This window comes from Strix uralensis, chromosome 13 (genome assembly GCF_047716275.1).
Source record: "Strix uralensis isolate ZFMK-TIS-50842 chromosome 13, bStrUra1, whole genome shotgun sequence".
NCBI lineage: Eukaryota > Metazoa > Chordata > Aves > Strigiformes > Strigidae > Strix > Strix uralensis.
This window is the reverse complement of record NC_133984.1, coordinates 11,391,940-11,410,027: the sequence shown is the minus strand read 5'-3', so window position 1 is coordinate 11,410,027 and position 18,088 is coordinate 11,391,940. Positions and strand designations below refer to the sequence as shown.

Sequence of the window (18,088 nt, the reverse complement as noted above, 5' to 3'; positions counted from 1 at the left end):
CCGCTATGTACAGGAAATCATGTAACTTACAAGAAAGAATCGTTTCTTAAATTAAACTAACATTTTTATTAGTGAAAATCTTAACAGAAATTCAATTCTGGTTTAAATACTAAAAATGGTGACAAAATAACTTAAAAAACGTTAAGACATTCTTCAGTTTTTTACGATAAATACTTCAGAAATCTTTAAGAGAAGGGATTTTGTTCTGAAGAATTATTTTAACAAGATTCTCAGCCCTAATTACCTGATATTACTGTCCTCCATAACATGAGATGTCTCCCCACCATCTCCTTCATAAGACATCATGCTTTCTTCATTGTCCATGCCCATTCGTGTGTTCTCTTGAAGAACATGAGGTTGTTTAGGTCTCACTGCATTGGGCTCCACATCTGAGTCACTGCCGCTCTCACTCAGTTGGATAGCTGTGTAATAAACCAACATTTGGTCACAAATCAACAGTTTTGTTCTGTCAGTTACATACCCATTGTCTTTGTTTAAAGGCTACAATACTGACTGTAAGGAATGTATACAACGTACTGTCTCCACAAGGTCACAGAAAAGGTATCTGGGAGGTGATACTACTTACCGAGTACCCAATTCTGATATTATTCAAAAGCAATCTCATGACCACTGATACTCAAAAAGGCCTTATTTGCTTGTCTACTCTGACTAATTCCCACTTCTTCCCCCCTAATAATTTTCAGAAGCTAAAGACCACTATAAACTTCTCTGCATGGCAAGTTTTTTTATTAAAACAGGGAAACAATGTGAAGAACCTTCAAGCACCTCTTCCAATTCTTGGCATATCAAAATAAATGTGTTTTTACTAAACTGCCCGTTCCTGGCTCTGCACACCAAATCAGTCCCAGTTTTTTCAGAACCATTTGCAGTTTCACTTTATGAAATACAATCGACCAGATCTTGTCTTAACTCTGCTTTCTTTCGAGTCCATACTTACAGCACTCCTATTCCACTTCATTTTCAGTTCCATTTATGTTCATGCAGTTTTCTCATTCTTGCCCTTTGGTCTCTCATCCTTTCTGACTACTAGATCACCTGGCCTACATATCCCCATTATGCTCTATGCTCTCTACTGCATGTTTTTGTGATGGAAGCACGAGAAGATTAGTTGGGTTTGTGAACAACCAGTTCCTATTCAGCCTTTTATAAAAAAGGACACCTACACGAGAAAGGATTATCTCCCTCTTCATCACTCCCGTCATCATCATCCTCTCCATCCGACATGAGCAAATCTTCATAGAGGACACTGGCCTGGGGCTGCTGGGCTGACCCTTCTTCTTCATCAGCAAGGTCACCATCTGCATCTTCAACTTCCTAGGCCATACAGAACAAGGATAGTGAAGATCAAACAACATATAAACTACTGCTACCATTTCCAGCATATGCCTATTATTTATCACACTGTTCACACTGAAGTATGCACTCATTTCATAATGCTAACATTAAAAACTACATTTAAGAGTCTAGCTATTGCTATGAATACTGCTGTCTTTCAGGGTGGCAGACACAGCAGACAGCCCTTATACTATGGAGACTTCTACCACAAGTATGCAAGTCAACACGTAGACTGTGGCTGGGATTTCTGTAAATATACTCACTGGGGCTGGAGTCTTAGGTTTCCCATCATCATCCTCATCAAACCCTTCAATATCTACGTCAGAGTCTTCCTCGCCCAGCCTACCTCGCCCCTGGCGCATCTGAATGGGGAACACAAATAGCAATATCACTGAGGAAGGCACTACTGGACATAAACCAAAGGGTACGACTGACATCTGGATCACACTGATGGGTGTGGAAGTACAGCGGGGGGAGAGACAAAACCAAAAATATATGTGTATCACTCTCGGAGCAAAGATCCTTTTACTATTCCAAGATCAGAGAGCACACAGTCTCCGCACACTTTTATCCTAATGTACTCATCGTTCAAAAGGGAATCTCCAACTTTACAGCATCAGAGTTCTTTGATTACCTAGCTATTTCTGGAAAATACCACTAGATCTCTAAAAGTGCTTATTTTCACAAAGTATTTTAGAAGCAGACAGCAGTTTCCAACAAATCTCATGCCCTTCTCTCTCCTGTTCTTCCCTCAGTCACCATGAGTCCAAGGTAGAGAGGACATACCGATTCTGTCCTAAAGACTATAAATTGAAAGTCTGTAGAAAGCCTGAAGATTTCCAGATCTAGAAGGCATTCGCAAAGCTACAGACAGCCACAATACTAGACAGAACTATTCATATTCAATCTCTGATTGTTTGGATTGTTCAGAATAGCTCTCACGAGTCTTTCTGGAACTATGTTCAGTCTCATGGCCCTCCTCACCTTCTTCTTCCTCCTGGTAATTTATTTTCATGGTCATATTACTGGACCTCCTTCTGCTGTTCCTTCTCCTCCAACATTTTTTTTTGTTTAATAAATACTAAGAAAAAATATGCTGTGGTTACTGTAACAAGTTCATTTATAATGATTCAATACCTTTAACCTGTCTGCTTTTTTTTTCTTTTACAACTATAAGGTATCTACAGCAGCAACCATCTCTTCCTACGTGTTTGTACAGCTTCTAATAATCACTGGATGCAACCATAATAATCTAACTATCATCTTCCACATCTTCACCATTTCCCCATTCAGAATCAACAAGGGATTGCACATTAGCCCTTTGTAGCATGAGTCACCAGGTTTCTACTCCCAGAAGTAGTGAAGCAAACAAATATCTGGCCTTAGGCAGATTCTTTTGCAGCTTTTGATTCTCTGTTCTTTGTTTTGCAGTGTCTGAATTCCGAGTGCTCTAAATTTTTCCTTTCAGAGCAGTGAAAATGAAGGAAATTTCGTAAGGTTTGAAATGGATTCCCTTTTCTGCTTGGGAAACCTGCTGATCTTTGTCACCTGTTTGCTACAAAGTAATTGCCTCCTTTCAGTAATTGGCTTACACAACCCAACTGTCCAACCACATGAAAAAAAGGAGGATTCTGACCTGAGTTCCTCGCTTCTCTGGGGTAGTGATGGGAGTGTCCATAGCAGACAAATTGCTCTCATCTTGATAGACTGAAGCATCATGTGACATACTGAGGGAAGTGTTGGTATCATACAAATCAGGTGGCTAAAGTATATGTGGAAACAGGAGACATAACATTCTCAGGCATTGAACTGAGACTAGAACAGTATCTTGAGAGGCAAGACTGGGATTTCGGGACTAAATGCAAAATGCATTTTTGGCATGGTGTTTATATTATTAAAAACTCTTTAGTCAAAATAAACTATTTATTCTTAAAGAACAAACATGGTAAAATGCAATGGCTCACAACCTCAGTTTTGAAGTTTGCCAAATAGCAGATTTTAAAATAGAAGTTAGTACTTCTGTGCAGTGCAATCCTACAGAGGCCAAAATCGTAAATGGACTCCAAAAGGATTAGATAGATTTATAGAGAACAGGCCTCTCTGCAGCTCATAAATGCAATGGTCCAGATGCAACACCAGTTTAAGGTGCCTGAACAGCCAATTGCCAGAAGCAGAGAGGTTTCACTGTAAGAAGAATCACTGTATGTTTGCATCCACTTACTTCTGGTCCCTGCCAGAGCCAGAATACTTGATTACATCAACCTTTGGTTTGACTCAGCATGGCCCTTTTAATTTCCATTCTTGCAATGGAAATGGCGTTGCAACCACAAACGCTGCTATCAGATCTAGAAAAAGTCTATCACATGAAATAGCAAAGCTTCAACTTTCAATCAGTTCTATGTAAATCACTGTCTCAAGAGTCCTAAAGCTCACAAAAGCCAGAAAAAACGGGGGTTTGGATAAAGTATTCTAAAAGCCAGTCTGTAGTTTGCATGCCATTTGACCTCTGAAGAGTTAATGAGGAACTATAGATTAGAATTTTGATAATCCTAATCCTGCAGATTAGGATTTTGATAAAATGTCTTTATAATACACATTTTATACATCATGACAATCCTGAAAGTGTTAAGAGCAGCAGCAATACTGTTTAAATTAGGCAAAATAGGCTTCCTAAGAATGTAGACATGTAAACCACAGACAGCTCTCTACTTGATGTATTTGCTTTTTATATCCTGGAGTCCAACTCCTAAAGACACATATGGGGAGATAAATATTAGTCATCACAACTGCATTTGAAATAAAGGGAACCGAAGCAAAGCAACCATCACCAGACCTGCCATCTGTGACAAGTTTGGGAGTGTGGGAAGCGGGAGTGTACCTCCAGCCAAGAAGCAGAGGGAAAGGGTGACCTTCAGATGACAAGTTCAAGGGAGAAGCTCGGGAAGCTCTCTCCTTTAGCAAGCACAAAGAAGCAGCAGACAACTAATAGGCATTTCCTCTCTCCTGATCACAAACTTAGAAAAAAATCAGAACGGGTAATACTGCTCTTGGGAAGGAAACCATCATATACAGAGAAGAATGACATTTTTGTCCCTCATTCTCTGAGGTATTGGGATCATCCTTGATTCCATCCAATATTCCTTGACATGTGTCAATAGATAGTTTCAACAACTAATCTCCAAAGACTCCCCTGCAGCCTGACACTTCCCATTGCTAGGAAGGTCTTTTCCCATGATCCTCAGTTTCAGTATTCCCACCCCACTGAATTCAATCATAATTCCTAGCAAGTTCTTTCTAGCTTCCTAGAAATGCTACATTTTGGGGGGGTTTTCATGGGGGGAGATGGATGGAGGGTGTTAAATATTGCCCCAAAATTGTTTGTAGCCTGCTATCCTGGCTCCAGCCATATGATCTTTATATACATGTTGCCTAAACAAATTTTAAACTCATTTTTCTCTTAAAAATAATCTTTATAAGATCTTAAATTGTTCCTGAACTTCATGCCCCTCTTTTCTGTTGTGACTTCACTAAAATTAAATGCATCTTTCCAGATGTAATCACACCAGACTTACACAGAATAGAAAAATTATTGGTCTACAACTGGGGTGAACAACTGCAAAGAAAGCGTTGCTCTGTCTTTCTACACCGGGTATACAGCATTTGAATTTTGATCATTCAGTTATTAGTAGAGAGATCTTTCCCAAGGCTTATGAACTTCAACAGTTTTTTCAAATAAACAAAAGGCACATCTCAGACACTACAATGACATTCCCTGAACCGTTACCTAATTTATCAGGCAAATTCCAAAGGCAATTTTATTTTTCAGGAATGAAGTGTTTTTTACTGATGTTTTTAAAAACAACCAAACAGCCCAAGGCAAGAAGCAGCATTTAAAAAAAAAAGAAAAAAAAGCAGCAAACTTATAAAACTTAGTCAAACTGTAAACACTGACAAAGTAGTCTGTCATACAATCTCCAGTACAAATTATGCTTCCAACTTGATCTAATACATACAAAATAATGACACATACAACTGTCTGCTATAAAATAATAATGAAAAGGAAAAAATGTTATTTCCATTAGAACCAAAATAAAGAAATGTAAAGAATTCCACCAAAGAATGCAGAGGGGTCATACTTCACTGACCATATTAGGCAGTTTCTCTGCTCATAGCAATAAGAAGTTTCTTCAGGAATACCCCCACCAAACAGCTCCCTGGCTTCTTCTCAGCACTACAGTATTGATGTTTTTTCCTCATGTTCTCCTTACCTTTTCACCGCTTGCCTTCTGAGGGTTTCTAACTGCTACACTTGCACAGTCTTTGAATTTCCAACCACCACTCAGTTGTACCTGACTGTACACAGCTCATCTTGAGACCAGTTTTGCAAGTTGCTTGGGAAATTACCTTCTTTGTCTTAGGTATCTCACTCTCTGAAGCATCATAACTGCTTCTCCTATTTATCCTTAAAAAATAGCTGTTAGCACACCATCCAACAAGATACTCTACTAAAAGACAAACTGCAGACAGATAGAGAACAGTAAACAAAGAGGCACCACTAGATCAAACATCCAGGAGATTGAAACTAAGAGAAAGGAAGAAGTGAAAACTTTGCTTGGTCACTTGCCTGTGGAGTGTAAGGACCAGGGGTCATAGGATCAAGACTTTCCAGATCTGCCTCCTCTAGTGCTGCTTCCTTCGCAGTAGAGATGTCTCTCTCAAGTTGAGTCAGGTGCTCATCATACTAAGAACAAAGAAACTTGCTAATGTTGCGGAATGAAAAGTTCAAACATACAAAAATATTACAGTAGAGTTGTCCACATACCTCAGCTAAAGTTTGATAACAGATGTTTACAATCTCCTGGGCTGTTTTTGTGTACTGACTGTCTGGCCCTGTAGTAAGAAACAAATCTCTTTATGCATTCTAACATTTGCTCAGTTCCAGCTGCTGAGACAGAAAGACTGGTTTTGGTTACACAGCTCTCATGACAAAGGTCCCTAAATGCCAACACCTCCTGATCTAAGGAGAAATATAAAGCAGGGTTCACATTCAGCTAACAAAGAGCAACCAGTTTGTTCCAATATTAAACATATTATTTAGGAGATAGGCAGGTCGAACCCTGTCAATCTCAGGGAAATTCCCAGAAACAAATCACTGAAGCAGAGATGTGTACTGAACAAGTAGAAAATCCTCCCCAAGCGTAACTGCCCCATTCTGCACAAGATGGTAAATAAAGCACCATGTGACAGTGAAAGCATCACTTTTTAAGTATCTCTTTTCTTAGCAGGAAAGGGAAGCAACAAAGAAGTTCAGGATTCACAGTTTCAGGCTTTGACAGCACTACAGAACAGGTGCCCAGGTGTATTCATTTAAGTACAGAAGGCAGCTGAAGCCTTATTTTCACCACCTACCATTGTACTTAATGCTGTTGGCAAGGATGAGGTTAACATCATCCAGGAAAGTCTCTCTGTTCTGGTATTTGTGTTTGGAGATATTCTGGAAGAGATTGTCACCCAGTAAGTAATCAAGTCTAAACATCTCTCAAGAGGCTGCTCAGATCAAGCTACACACCTTGCGTATAGTCTCCAGATCCATTGGATTAGCAATAACCTTGTAATAATCAGGAACAAACTTTTTGTTAACTGGATGATGAAATGGCCAAGACTGAAGGAAAGAAAACAGACAAATTTAGAAAGCTTCTGTGTAGAACTTTTTACCGTTTGAGCTACAGATTTCATAAAGCAAGTCTATAGAACTGATTAACACTCAAAATGTATGGGAAGTATTGATCACAAGGCATCTTGAATCCAATCCTTTAGTTTCAGGGGGGACACAAAGAAGATCCACTGGATGGATTTTTAACTAGGCCTGACGATACCTGCTTGACACTATGAACATGTAATACAAAATAATAATCATACAAAGGACTTTTCTGTTTAATACCACCATTTCCTCCACAACGTAACTGCAGTGTCCAGCAAGAACACTCACTGCTTGTACAATAAACAAAGAATATAAACCTAGGTCTGATCTCACAATGAGGACTATATATACACCAATTTAAGTTCATCATGGGTGACAGCATAGAAAAAGTCTTAAAATCTGTTTCTAAACATCAGAAATGAGAACTTGGTGACGACAGAGAATGGAACCAACCAAGTTTTAAAGAGGACAGGCATTAAGCCCCCCCTCATTCAGTCTAACCACTACAGACACTTGTTCCTTACTCCATTCAGACACTATAGATGAGTGACACTGAAGTCCTTATCTGTGCAGTTTTATCTGGTAAGCTTAAGGGTTGGGGTTTTTTAATACAAATGAACTAGTACAACACTGGATAAACCTGATCAATTAGAAATCAGTTTGTGTTTCATTCGCACCTGAAAACCGTACCTCTGCAGAGTGCTTTGAGATCTACCAAAGCAAGTGCTATAAGCAGCAGAAGAGTATGTTTTATAACGACCATGTTTAATGAAAATCAGTGACTTCATATTAATAGGAGGTTGACAAAGGCACCCGCCAGGAATGAGAGCAGAAGAAAAAAAAACCTGAACCCAGCCTTCACTTCTGGACCTTTCCTCTAGTGAAGGGGGTGAGTACAGGTGTGTCTGTGCCAGTCAGAAAAATCACAGGCCAGCTCCCTGACAGAGCACTCTTTTTTTTTTTTTCCTTTTTTCTTCCAGTGTACTAACAACCACAATGTAATATACAGCTACAGGACTATCATCAGCACATTTTGCACATCACACACACACTCTACTCAAGCTACATACATCTGGAACTGCCATCATCTTTTGAGTGACAATGTTATCCAAAATGAAGGAAAAGGCCACTTGATCATCATCATCCAGGAGGGGATTAATTGCTTTTTCTAATCGAGCCAGTTTATCTTCCTTCTGCAATAAAAGTAAGAACATCAGTGGCTGACACTAGATTAATACCTGTTACTAATAGACACTCTGTCGCAAAGAGAGCCTCATTCACCTTTTTCTGAAGATAGTTGTAAATAAGGGGGGATAGTAGGCTAGATATAAGCCTACATACAAGATAAAGTAACTAGAGTAACAAAAGGGCATCTATTTTTTGAGAAAGACTCCAGTGTGAATTGTTTAAAATAATGAAAATTCAAATACAGCCCAGGGTGGGGGAAGGAGTTCCCTTATCCTTCTACTACTTTCCTTAAAGCCCTGTGTTTTGCCTACTCATGTCCTCTATCTTCAAACTCCTCAACCACCCTCTGACCATCCCTCCCTCTCCACTCTGATCACAACTCATTCACAAGACTTGCCTCTTTTAGCTTTTCATCACACAGGTCCAGCATGGACTGAGATATCTGTGTCAGCGAGTGCTTTGGCCCTGCAAACACACAGCAAATACAGTGAGATACTCCAGCCTCATTAAAAAGGCCAATTATGTCACAATATGACTTAATCTTTACTCCTAAAGCATCACTGATTATATTTCTAGCACAGTTGAGAGTATATCCTCAAGTATATTCCCAATACACACAATTACTAAAGTTTAGTATGGATTTTATATGAGAAAAAATTATTTGCAGCAAATATTCACACATCTGGTATACACTCTGTTCAGGTATGGAAACTCTATGGGAAAGCAGCTGTGCCTGTGGAAGACTGGCCTCTAAGCTCTTCACTTTTGCCAAACTTTCAGAGTGTAAGTCATAAAATTTCTGCTTCCTTCACTAAATCCTTTCAGTGAAGCAGAACTGCTAAGGAAGGTAAGATGGACTTTTAAGGAATATTCAGAAAACCACAGCTTTAAAAAATTTCATGATTCCTCAGACATGGAAACAAGTATTTGCAACAAAACTATGAAAAAAATCTCATTTATTAGGATAACACAGGGACTTAGCTGTCAAAATAATAAAGGAAGCAGTAAAGGCACAAAACCAGAGCTGTCAGTATCACCCCAAATGCTGCACAATCTAGATAGACTCAATGCAGCTGGGAGGTTTTTTCATCTGTTGAATGAATACTTTTTGGACAAAGACCTTTCTATCAGTGGTCCGAATACAGCTGACCTATAGTTGCTCAATGAATCAGCACTTTCCCCCAGCAGATGCATGCTCTACTGCAAAAATCTACGCTTTTTTTTTTTTTTAAACCAGCTTTCTGACCTTCCCAAATGGGGAAAAATCTATTGCAACTAAAAACTAAAATATGCAAAATAATTACAGTAAACTCTACTCAAAGCTGCATGCCTCAAGGCAATGGCTTCAAGAGGTGTGAACTATTGCTATTTGTATTGAAATATTAATTCACTAAAGCATAACATTGAGAAAATGAGTTCACAAGTACCGATCCATGTCTGAAAGCAAAAAGGAATGACACTCATAATGCAGTCTACTGAAAACAATGTTTTACTTAGCTTCACCCTTTATGAAGGGGATATGCAGGACTTTGCTTCAATGCAGTTTGACTTAATACATGCACCAGTGTCTTCAGTCTTTGATAGGTCCATAACTGAACTTCAGTCACTACATCACAGTCGTCACTTAGTTATTGTTTAATGCTAGGGTCCACTTCTTTCTTATTTATGAATTATCTCATTGACATTAATATAGTGTTTCAGGAATCTTTGGAAAAATACATGTTTATTGTTGCCATCTGACAGTGAATTTATTCTGCCTTTTTGTTGCTATCATTATTTCTAAAAGATCCACACCTCATACATGTACAACACATTAGCAGAAACACCATTTCCCTGCATTATTAATAGCCTACCATTGTATGTTGCACTGTTCTTAACAATTAGTTCCAGATGTTCTCTGAACTCTTCTCGGGATGGGTACTGCCGCTTACGAACATTTTCACGCAGGGTCTGTAAATCCATGGGCCGAGTAATAATCTTATAATAATCTTTGACGACTTTTGGATTTACAGGTGTATGAAAGGGGTATGTCTGAGGATGAAAATAAAAAAAAAAAAAAAAAGAAGAATGCTTATTAACACAGCGCTAGCACAGCTAATCTCAGTTTAACCTCCACAGTTGAACAGGTACTACTGTATAAAAACTTTACACAATCAGTTCCTTAACTGCACCAGGGAAAATATAGTAAGTTCAGCCCCACAGTGGCTATCACTTCTACAAAATGTTCCTTAATACCAATGTAAGAAGAAAAACCTCACAAAGAATTCTCAAATGGTATTTTTGGTTATGCAGCACAGAACTCAAGAAACTGAACTTTAAATTCTCATTTCAACTCAAATCTTCCATTTAATCTTTTGATTTTGCAAGTTTCTCATAAGATCTGCTCAGAAACAGTGAAGTACACAATTTTCTCCAGCGGCAAGTATGTAAGAGTATTCCACATCGCTACATCAAGTGTTATGCATCTTTTTCTGATTTTGTTGGGAAAAAAAAAAAAAAAAAAATCACATTCCAGGCTTTGAATACATATCCATAGAGAACTATTCAACACTATTTTCTGATATGGACATTTTCATCTCAAAAAGATTCTGAGCTGAGATAACTTATGGAATAATGCAAACCAACTGTGTGCAGGGCTGGGGTGGCACACCACTCATCTGAGAAAAGCCGAGCCTTATTTTGGTGTCTACAACACATAACCTACTTCAACCATATTGCCTAAGACACGGGTTTTTGGTCTCAGAGCTTAAACTTACATTAGGAAGATCCCTTATGTCATTGATGATGCCTTCCAAGATGGATGACAGCGTCACCATGGGATCTGTTCGCCGTCGGTGGATGGATTTATGAGGACGCTAAAGAAATCAGAGGCGGAACAATTAAGGCAGTTCCAAGATGCAAAATATTTACCCACAGAAATCCTAGGCAATTTAGTTTATTAATTTACTGGGCAGGTATCTGTGTTGCATGCGCAGGATGCACAGGAGTAGTAAAGAAACTGGCCAGTTGGTACAAACAGAAATAGAGATGCTGCAATCAGCTCAGCAACACCTTCACACTCACGTTCAGATAATCACAGTGAACAGTTGTCCCTACTCGCCGCTTCTTCTTTGGAGGAAGCTGCTGTTTAGGAAACTTCAGGACCAGTGATTTCCTGCGAACCTCATCCGCACTAGATAAAAAAAAAGAAGTGTAATACTTTCTCCAGCCCTCTTGTGAGTCAAGATCATTTGTCCCCCGGTATTGGCTCTGGTCCCATCTGCCATAATACCAAATACACAACTGAAACACTGTAGTTATAGTCTATGTAAAGCCCTATCACTTTATTCCTGTGATTAATATACATCTGAGTAGTCTGCACTAAGATCCAAATTGTTTTCTCTTACTACTCATTGGTATCTCTGCTTCTTCCCTTACCTCTCAATCAATTGTTTTCCCAGGACAATTTTTGTTCCTTCTACTTTGATGAGTTCTTCATTATCATTGTGAATGACTGTTTTTTCCAGCTCTTCCTCCTGCTCCTCTGTCATTGCAACAGGATTAGAAGGTGGGGCATTTGTTTGGTAGTAAAGAGGGCAGAACTTATTAGTCCTCATATGGCCAATTGCACCGCATGCTCCACATTTCAGCTACAAAAATATAAGAAAGATGACAAATCAGAACTCATATATAGGCTCCTAGTTTAGAAGCAAAGTACCATTAAAATTCCCTAGTCAGACCTTTAGTACATCTCTAGAACAGAAAAACTTCCCCAATACCCAAGACCTGTTAGCATGCTTTACATATGGATATGCTTACTTTCAAGTCTGGACGCTCTTTCATTTTCTTGGGCTTCTTTTCTGGAGGGCCCTTGAGTTTCTCTTTTTCCTGGTTCCGTTTTAACCGCCGTAATTGTTCCTGGATCCTGCGCCGCTCCTTCCGCATTTCCTCACGGTGCTGTTCATCAAATAGAGCAAATTTTCGTCTGGGGGGAAAAAAAAAACCACAAAACAAAAGTTTTTCATCTGAGCTGATGACTTCCTAGGTACTCTTCTGCCAGGTCAATCACTGCACAAATTTCATAATACCCTCAAATGGAAGCCATTAAATCTCTCTCTCTCCACAATTACAGTGCCAGGCTTTTACACTCAGTTCTACATTTCTTCATACTGCCAATAGAGTGAAATAGTCTACCAGCAAAGTTAAAAAGAAAAAAAAAACCCAAACAAAAAATCATATAGGTCTCACATGAACTCTTCATCCTTGGTAGTCCGTATTCGGCAGTAGGCATCAATAACAGCGGGCTTCCGAACTGTCTCACACCTCACATATTCTTTCCCATCCTCATCTCTAAACGTGCGATATATTTTGAGGCGGCGGCCAGTGGCAGAGGAATTAAGGCTGGTTACAGAGGCAGTGTCATCATCTTTGTGAGAGTTTGCTGAGGCTCCTGAAGCTGATGCTACAAGAGAGTGCTCTATTTACTTTTAATTTCACACTGTAGAAACATCATAGTTTAAATACAGCAGATAGTTCTGGCTTAAAAACTTCCAATGATTCAGGACTCAGGAAAACCTAAGCAATAGAAGTCTTTCGTTTTCTTGTTTGTGTTCTCTTACCATGACATATATCAATCTGAAACAACGGTAAACTACTGTATTATCCACATGGATTATAAAGCCAGAAGGAACAGCTACAGTCACCAAGGATCTGCAGGTGCCTACGTGCAACCTGTAAGGCAACTGCAACATGGCTCTGCAGATTGCTTGTAGTTACAGTGGTTGTGATCCACAGGTATGGAGATCTGGCAGAAACTGAAGGCCAACAATTACTGAGTTCTCCAACTAGTGTCACAACCAGTGAGCCAGCCTTGTCTCATGTGACCACAGAATCTTTCCAGCACCATCCATTATTTTGGTTGAGAGATTTTGTTCAAAATAACACTGGATATCTCTTCATAAGGCAACATTCATCAGCAAATCTTCCATGTATCCCTTACTAAATTATTCCAGTAATTATTTAATTAGTAATTTATTCCCAATCTGGGTTTCCAACAGCAACAATAATGTTGACCCAGATGCAGCAGAGCTCAACTTCGCTCACACACATGCAACAAGTAACAGTGGTTATGAGCACCACCATGCAGACAGCAGTTCATTCCAAACACTTTTACCTGCCCATTAGGGACATGTCAAGTCCTCTGTCAGAACACACTTAAAATAAACACGTCTCTAGGAGATCCAAATCTGGCAGCTGCCCAGATACCTCCCAGACACATGGCTACAGCACACAGTATAACAGACACTGCTATCAGCCTACATACTGTGCCTCTCTGTTTCACATACATGGCTGTGTTTACACACAAAATCCAATTAGAGTACCATAAGCTGGTTGCAGGAACTATTTGCGAACACATTTTGAGAAAATTACTCAAAAACACCCTACACCACCCCACCCCACCCCCCAAAAAAAAGGGAAACTTAAGCGACAGGTAGCAGTGAGTATCTAAAGAAATAACAGAATAAGTTTATAGTTCAAAATAAGCAAAGCTATGGGGCAAAGAAAACACTTTAAATGCATTTTCATCCAGTAACTGCTCAGGGGAAGGAAGAAGCCCCAGATAAGCATGTCTATACAGTCTCCCTGTAAGGAATACAACCCTCCCCCCTGAGATGCCAGATCAGCACTCTTTGCAGCCCGATACAAAGTTCTGCATCCCTTCCCAGGCACATTCTGGTGGTTGCAGTTACTTACACAGCCCCTTTTTGTCTCTCCTGTCCTTTTTACCCCTCTCTTTGTCATTGCCACTGTCTTCTCCCAGAAGCATCCTTTGCAATTCCTTTCGTTCCTGCTCTTCTCTTTCCCGAGAAAGCTGAGAACTAGTTTTCTTGTTCTGTAACATATTCTCAATATTCTTTCCCATCTCTTCAAAGTCACTGTCTTCAGCTGAGCTGCTATCTGTGTCTGTTGACAGGATCTCAGTGGATTCCAGAACCCTGAAACAGAAGGCACCCTGAAAGTCAATTGGTCCCCCAAAAGAATAATCAGCCTGTTACCTTCCTAGAAATACAAAGGTAAAAGTAACACAAAGGTTTGAAAATCAACATTGCAAATCACTACTACAAGAATAGGCTTAATATATTCCCGTCTCAGTCGTCCTGTAATCTCCATGTCCAAAAGATCAATTGTTTCAAGCCAATCTTCAACAAGTTGATCTCTTCATCATCAACAGTACCATACTCCCTCCCCACTCTCAGGTCTTGGGCCAGACCAAGGAATAATGCATGAATTCTTCTGGCAGTTCTAAAGAATAGGACATAGAATTGGTAGCTGCTACCCAAGAGAGAGATGGCAAACTGCTGTTAACAAACAAAATAACATTAAAAAAAAAAAAAGAAAGGAAATAGGGTGGTGAACTGTGGAACAGTGGAACATCTCATGCCGTTATACGTGGCAGACTATGCAACTCATTCTACCTTTCCAAAAGGTCTATGACAGCAAGACACTCAGGCTAACCCATAAGTTTCCATTAACAGTCAAAGCCCTCTTTCTCAGAGCTGTATTTTGTGGGCCCAACCAGTTGATCAACATCTACACCACTACGTATCAGTGAGCCCCAGGCATACATAGCTCTGAACTTTTAAGGTGGGGACAGGGTGGGGTTCAAAGCTGTAAACACCAGATAAGAACTTACTTATTTTGTAAATCAAAGATGCGCTGACACTCTTCTTTGTATCTCTCCTGATGTTCTGCTACAGAAAACCGAGACCCACGTGCAAATTTGCTCATAGGACCTTCCCCTGAACGAGCCTGCTCTGTAGACATTGTACGTACTACATCAATCACTTCCCACCGGGACAGCTTCTTTATCTGGAAAGAGGAAGACAGACTAGAAATGGCTTTAGAGACATATAACTGAGGTAGCTGACTGTGGATTTCAACTCCTTTCCACACCAGGTCAGAGTAGAAATGTATACGTCCCTTCCACCATCAGCTGCTGAATCCATTAGCAAGAACTCTGTAACCTGCTCCAGGTTCACGCTCACCTCCTCTTCAGGCACTCCAAATTTACGCAGAAGCTGTTTGGCATTTTTGAGAGAAAGTCGGCGCAGATCAGCATCTGTCCCAGTCACTGTCTTTTTCACTGGCTGAGGTTCTTTATCGTCCTGTTCAGAGGAAGGTGCAGCCTGTTAATGTCATCACATAATAGTCTTTCCTAGCCTCATCTGATATTTTCTCTTCCTGATGCCTCATATTTACTCCATTTCTCCCACATGACTTTCCAGTTATTGCTCCTTGTCCAACCCAACCTTGGGAACCATACCTTCTGCTGAGTTGGTTTGTTTGGAATCTTCACGTAAGAAAATCCTTCACCACAACCAGTCGGATCTGCTACACCAGTCACTTCTAGGAGGCACTTGCCCTTCATAGCAGCAATGAAGGCTCGTGTGGTGTTCCATGGAGCTGTGCGCACCTACCAGCAAGAAGAGAAACGTGCCCTCACAATCTTGTGCCATTGAGGAGAATTTCAAGCTTTTTATTTTAGATTCTTTCAATCATACTGAGAACTTTTCAGTTGACATAATGAGGGTGAATTCCACTTCCTGATCCTTCAGCTGCCCTGGTAAAACTCTATGAAGAAGCAAAGTGCTAGATAACTCACGAAAGGCATTTAAGGCAAAAAGCCTAGTCCTGAAAGGACCTGGCAAGAAGAAATCCCAAACGCAGGTGTAAGCTTGGTAGCAGAGCTCCCAGCAAAGTCACAAGAACATCTGATCTACTGAATCCTACTTTAAATATGTCCTTTAAATATAAAGGCCTCGTTTCTCTCCTGCCATGCAGATTTATATATTGGCATGCATGCTCATGCATCACTCTGACAGTACCTCATCATCAATCTTCATCTGGAAATCCTCTTCATTCTCCTCTTCTGGCGCAAAGAAGGATTTCTCTCCATAACCTGCATCCTGCAGAGAAATATTAGGAAAAAAATGAGAACCTAAAGTCTTAAAAAAGTTACTGGAGAGAGAACCAGAAGCATATTATGAATCTCCTTGGACGCTTGTCATGCTGAACAAGCACACCTTCACAGACAGTTGTTTGCAAGATTCACTGGGACCCACAGTAACTCAGGTGCCAAACTGCCCAGTATTTTGACAAACTTCGTAACTAAATACTGCACTCGACTTCAAAAAAAATAACCAGTCTCTCTCACAGCCACATACTGGTTACTTTCTGCTGTACAGCTCCAGGTAGAAACATAAGCCCTTTCTTGTACCTTTCCTTTGCTACCTTTGAGCATAGCTAACTCAATATCTAAATAACAGGTGGTGAGAATATAATGTCTCTCTCTTTAAGACCTCCCTTTTTACGCAGCAGAAAACTTAGCAAGTTACCCCACAGTCCAGGGCCTAATTTGCTTACTTTATAGCAAAATTAGCTTTAGGCAGAAGGTGTTACCTAGCCTCACACTTCACAGAACTATTTGTCAGTAACTTGTCTTATCGCCTACAAGGAGCATTTACCTTCAGTCGCTGCTCAGCTGCAATCATGCTGTAATAAGCACAACACTGTTCTGGGGATACCATTGCCCTGATCTCTTCCTCTGTTGGCAGTCTGAAATCTGGCTTTAAAACCCACCAATTTGAGTCCATCCCTGAAAAAAAGCACAGATCAAACACTGAGTAGTTTCCCACAAACACTGGATGCCATCATAATCCTAACTGTATTTCAAGATTCGGTACCCTGCCACAATGCTGGCAAAAGGAGCAAGTATGACAAATCCGTGACACTTAGATCACTAAAAGTGATAGGTTTTTTTCATTCTGCATTTGTCTAAATCAATGCTCCCTGACTCAGCACCTGTTATATCAGCAAACTCTCATACATTCACATTCATTCAACGTATAAACTACATTCCAAAAGCATTTAATCCACCTTCCACTTCTTCACCTCAAACTACTTTTCCCCATGGCTAGCCTAAAAAGCTTTGTATTACCACCCATTTATCACTCTGCATATACAAAAATGAGAACTCAGGCTCCCAGAGCACTATTAGATTCATGAAGATGGGACAAGCTTCTACTGGCAACTTCTACTTTGCTTGCAAAACACAACACAGGCATACACAGAGGGAAGGGAACATGTATGTGTATTGCTGTTGTACATTGTTACTTTATGAGTAAATCTTTGCCCAAATGGTTATAAAAAAATCGTCTAAACTGTAGTCATTTCTCACCATCAAGCACACTTGTGCCAAAAGAAAGTGCACATTCATAAAAATTGGAACAAAAAAACTATCAGATTACATTTCAGTTTTTCAAATAGATGTTTTCAAAAATGGTTTATCAGGAGGAGACGTTTCCTCCTCCTGTTCTGTTTGGAACTCCAAGAGCAGCAAAGAATGACTGACTGTCACAGAAAAATCTTTAAATACCTGTGCGTTTGAAATCAGCACAAAGCTTTAGCCGCTTTCGGATGCTACTCTCTGAGTGTGAGGGAAAGGCCTTCTTGATATCCTCCATACGAATTCTCCGAGGACGGTCTCTGCTCTTCCAGAAGAGGCGATAAATAAAAACCTACAAAACAAGACTCATCTGTGATGTCCGAAGAAAGAATACAACAAACCTGCAAAGACAGTATAGACAATGCTATTCCTAGTGACTACTTCAGACTTCCTACTTAAAACCCATTGTCTCTTATAAATTTACTTAGTGAGTTTTCCAAGTCACATGTCTGCTTTAGGTTCAGCTATTTTTGAGACTCAGATGTGGAAAAAATATTTGTTTTGAAATTTCATATTATCACATTAGAAGTGTTCATGCTTTCGTACAGAAACTTGAACTCTGGGAATGGCAGGGATTT

General features: G+C 39.9%; 1 protein-coding gene across 9 annotated transcripts in view; it reads right to left on the bottom strand.

The window, feature by feature from the left end:
* Positions 1-18,088, bottom strand: part of TAF1 (TATA-box binding protein associated factor 1) — a 33,684-nt gene that overhangs the window by 1,695 nt on the left and 13,901 nt on the right. For 4 of the 9 annotated variants that reach the window (XM_074882469.1, XM_074882473.1, XM_074882476.1 and 1 more), the window contains 23 exons: positions 17,661-17,802; positions 16,750-16,880; positions 16,111-16,191; positions 15,549-15,698; positions 15,271-15,390; positions 14,919-15,094; positions 13,979-14,220; positions 12,473-12,686; positions 12,044-12,209; positions 11,663-11,874; positions 11,309-11,417; positions 11,002-11,100; positions 10,099-10,276; positions 8,643-8,710; positions 8,128-8,250; positions 6,926-7,018; positions 6,766-6,850; positions 6,179-6,246; positions 5,981-6,097; positions 2,993-3,118; positions 1,620-1,718; positions 1,185-1,335; positions 245-422 (listed from right to left, as the gene is read on the bottom strand). In XM_074882469.1, the coding sequence (XP_074738570.1) occupies positions 245-422; positions 1,185-1,335; positions 1,620-1,718; positions 2,993-3,118; positions 5,981-6,097; positions 6,179-6,246; positions 6,766-6,850; positions 6,926-7,018; positions 8,128-8,250; positions 8,643-8,710; positions 10,099-10,276; positions 11,002-11,100; positions 11,309-11,417; positions 11,663-11,874; positions 12,044-12,209; positions 12,473-12,686; positions 13,979-14,220; positions 14,919-15,094; positions 15,271-15,390; positions 15,549-15,698; positions 16,111-16,191; positions 16,750-16,880; positions 17,661-17,802 (3,128 nt within the window). The other 5 variants (XM_074882470.1, XM_074882471.1, XM_074882475.1 and 2 more) reach the window with 5 other exon arrangements.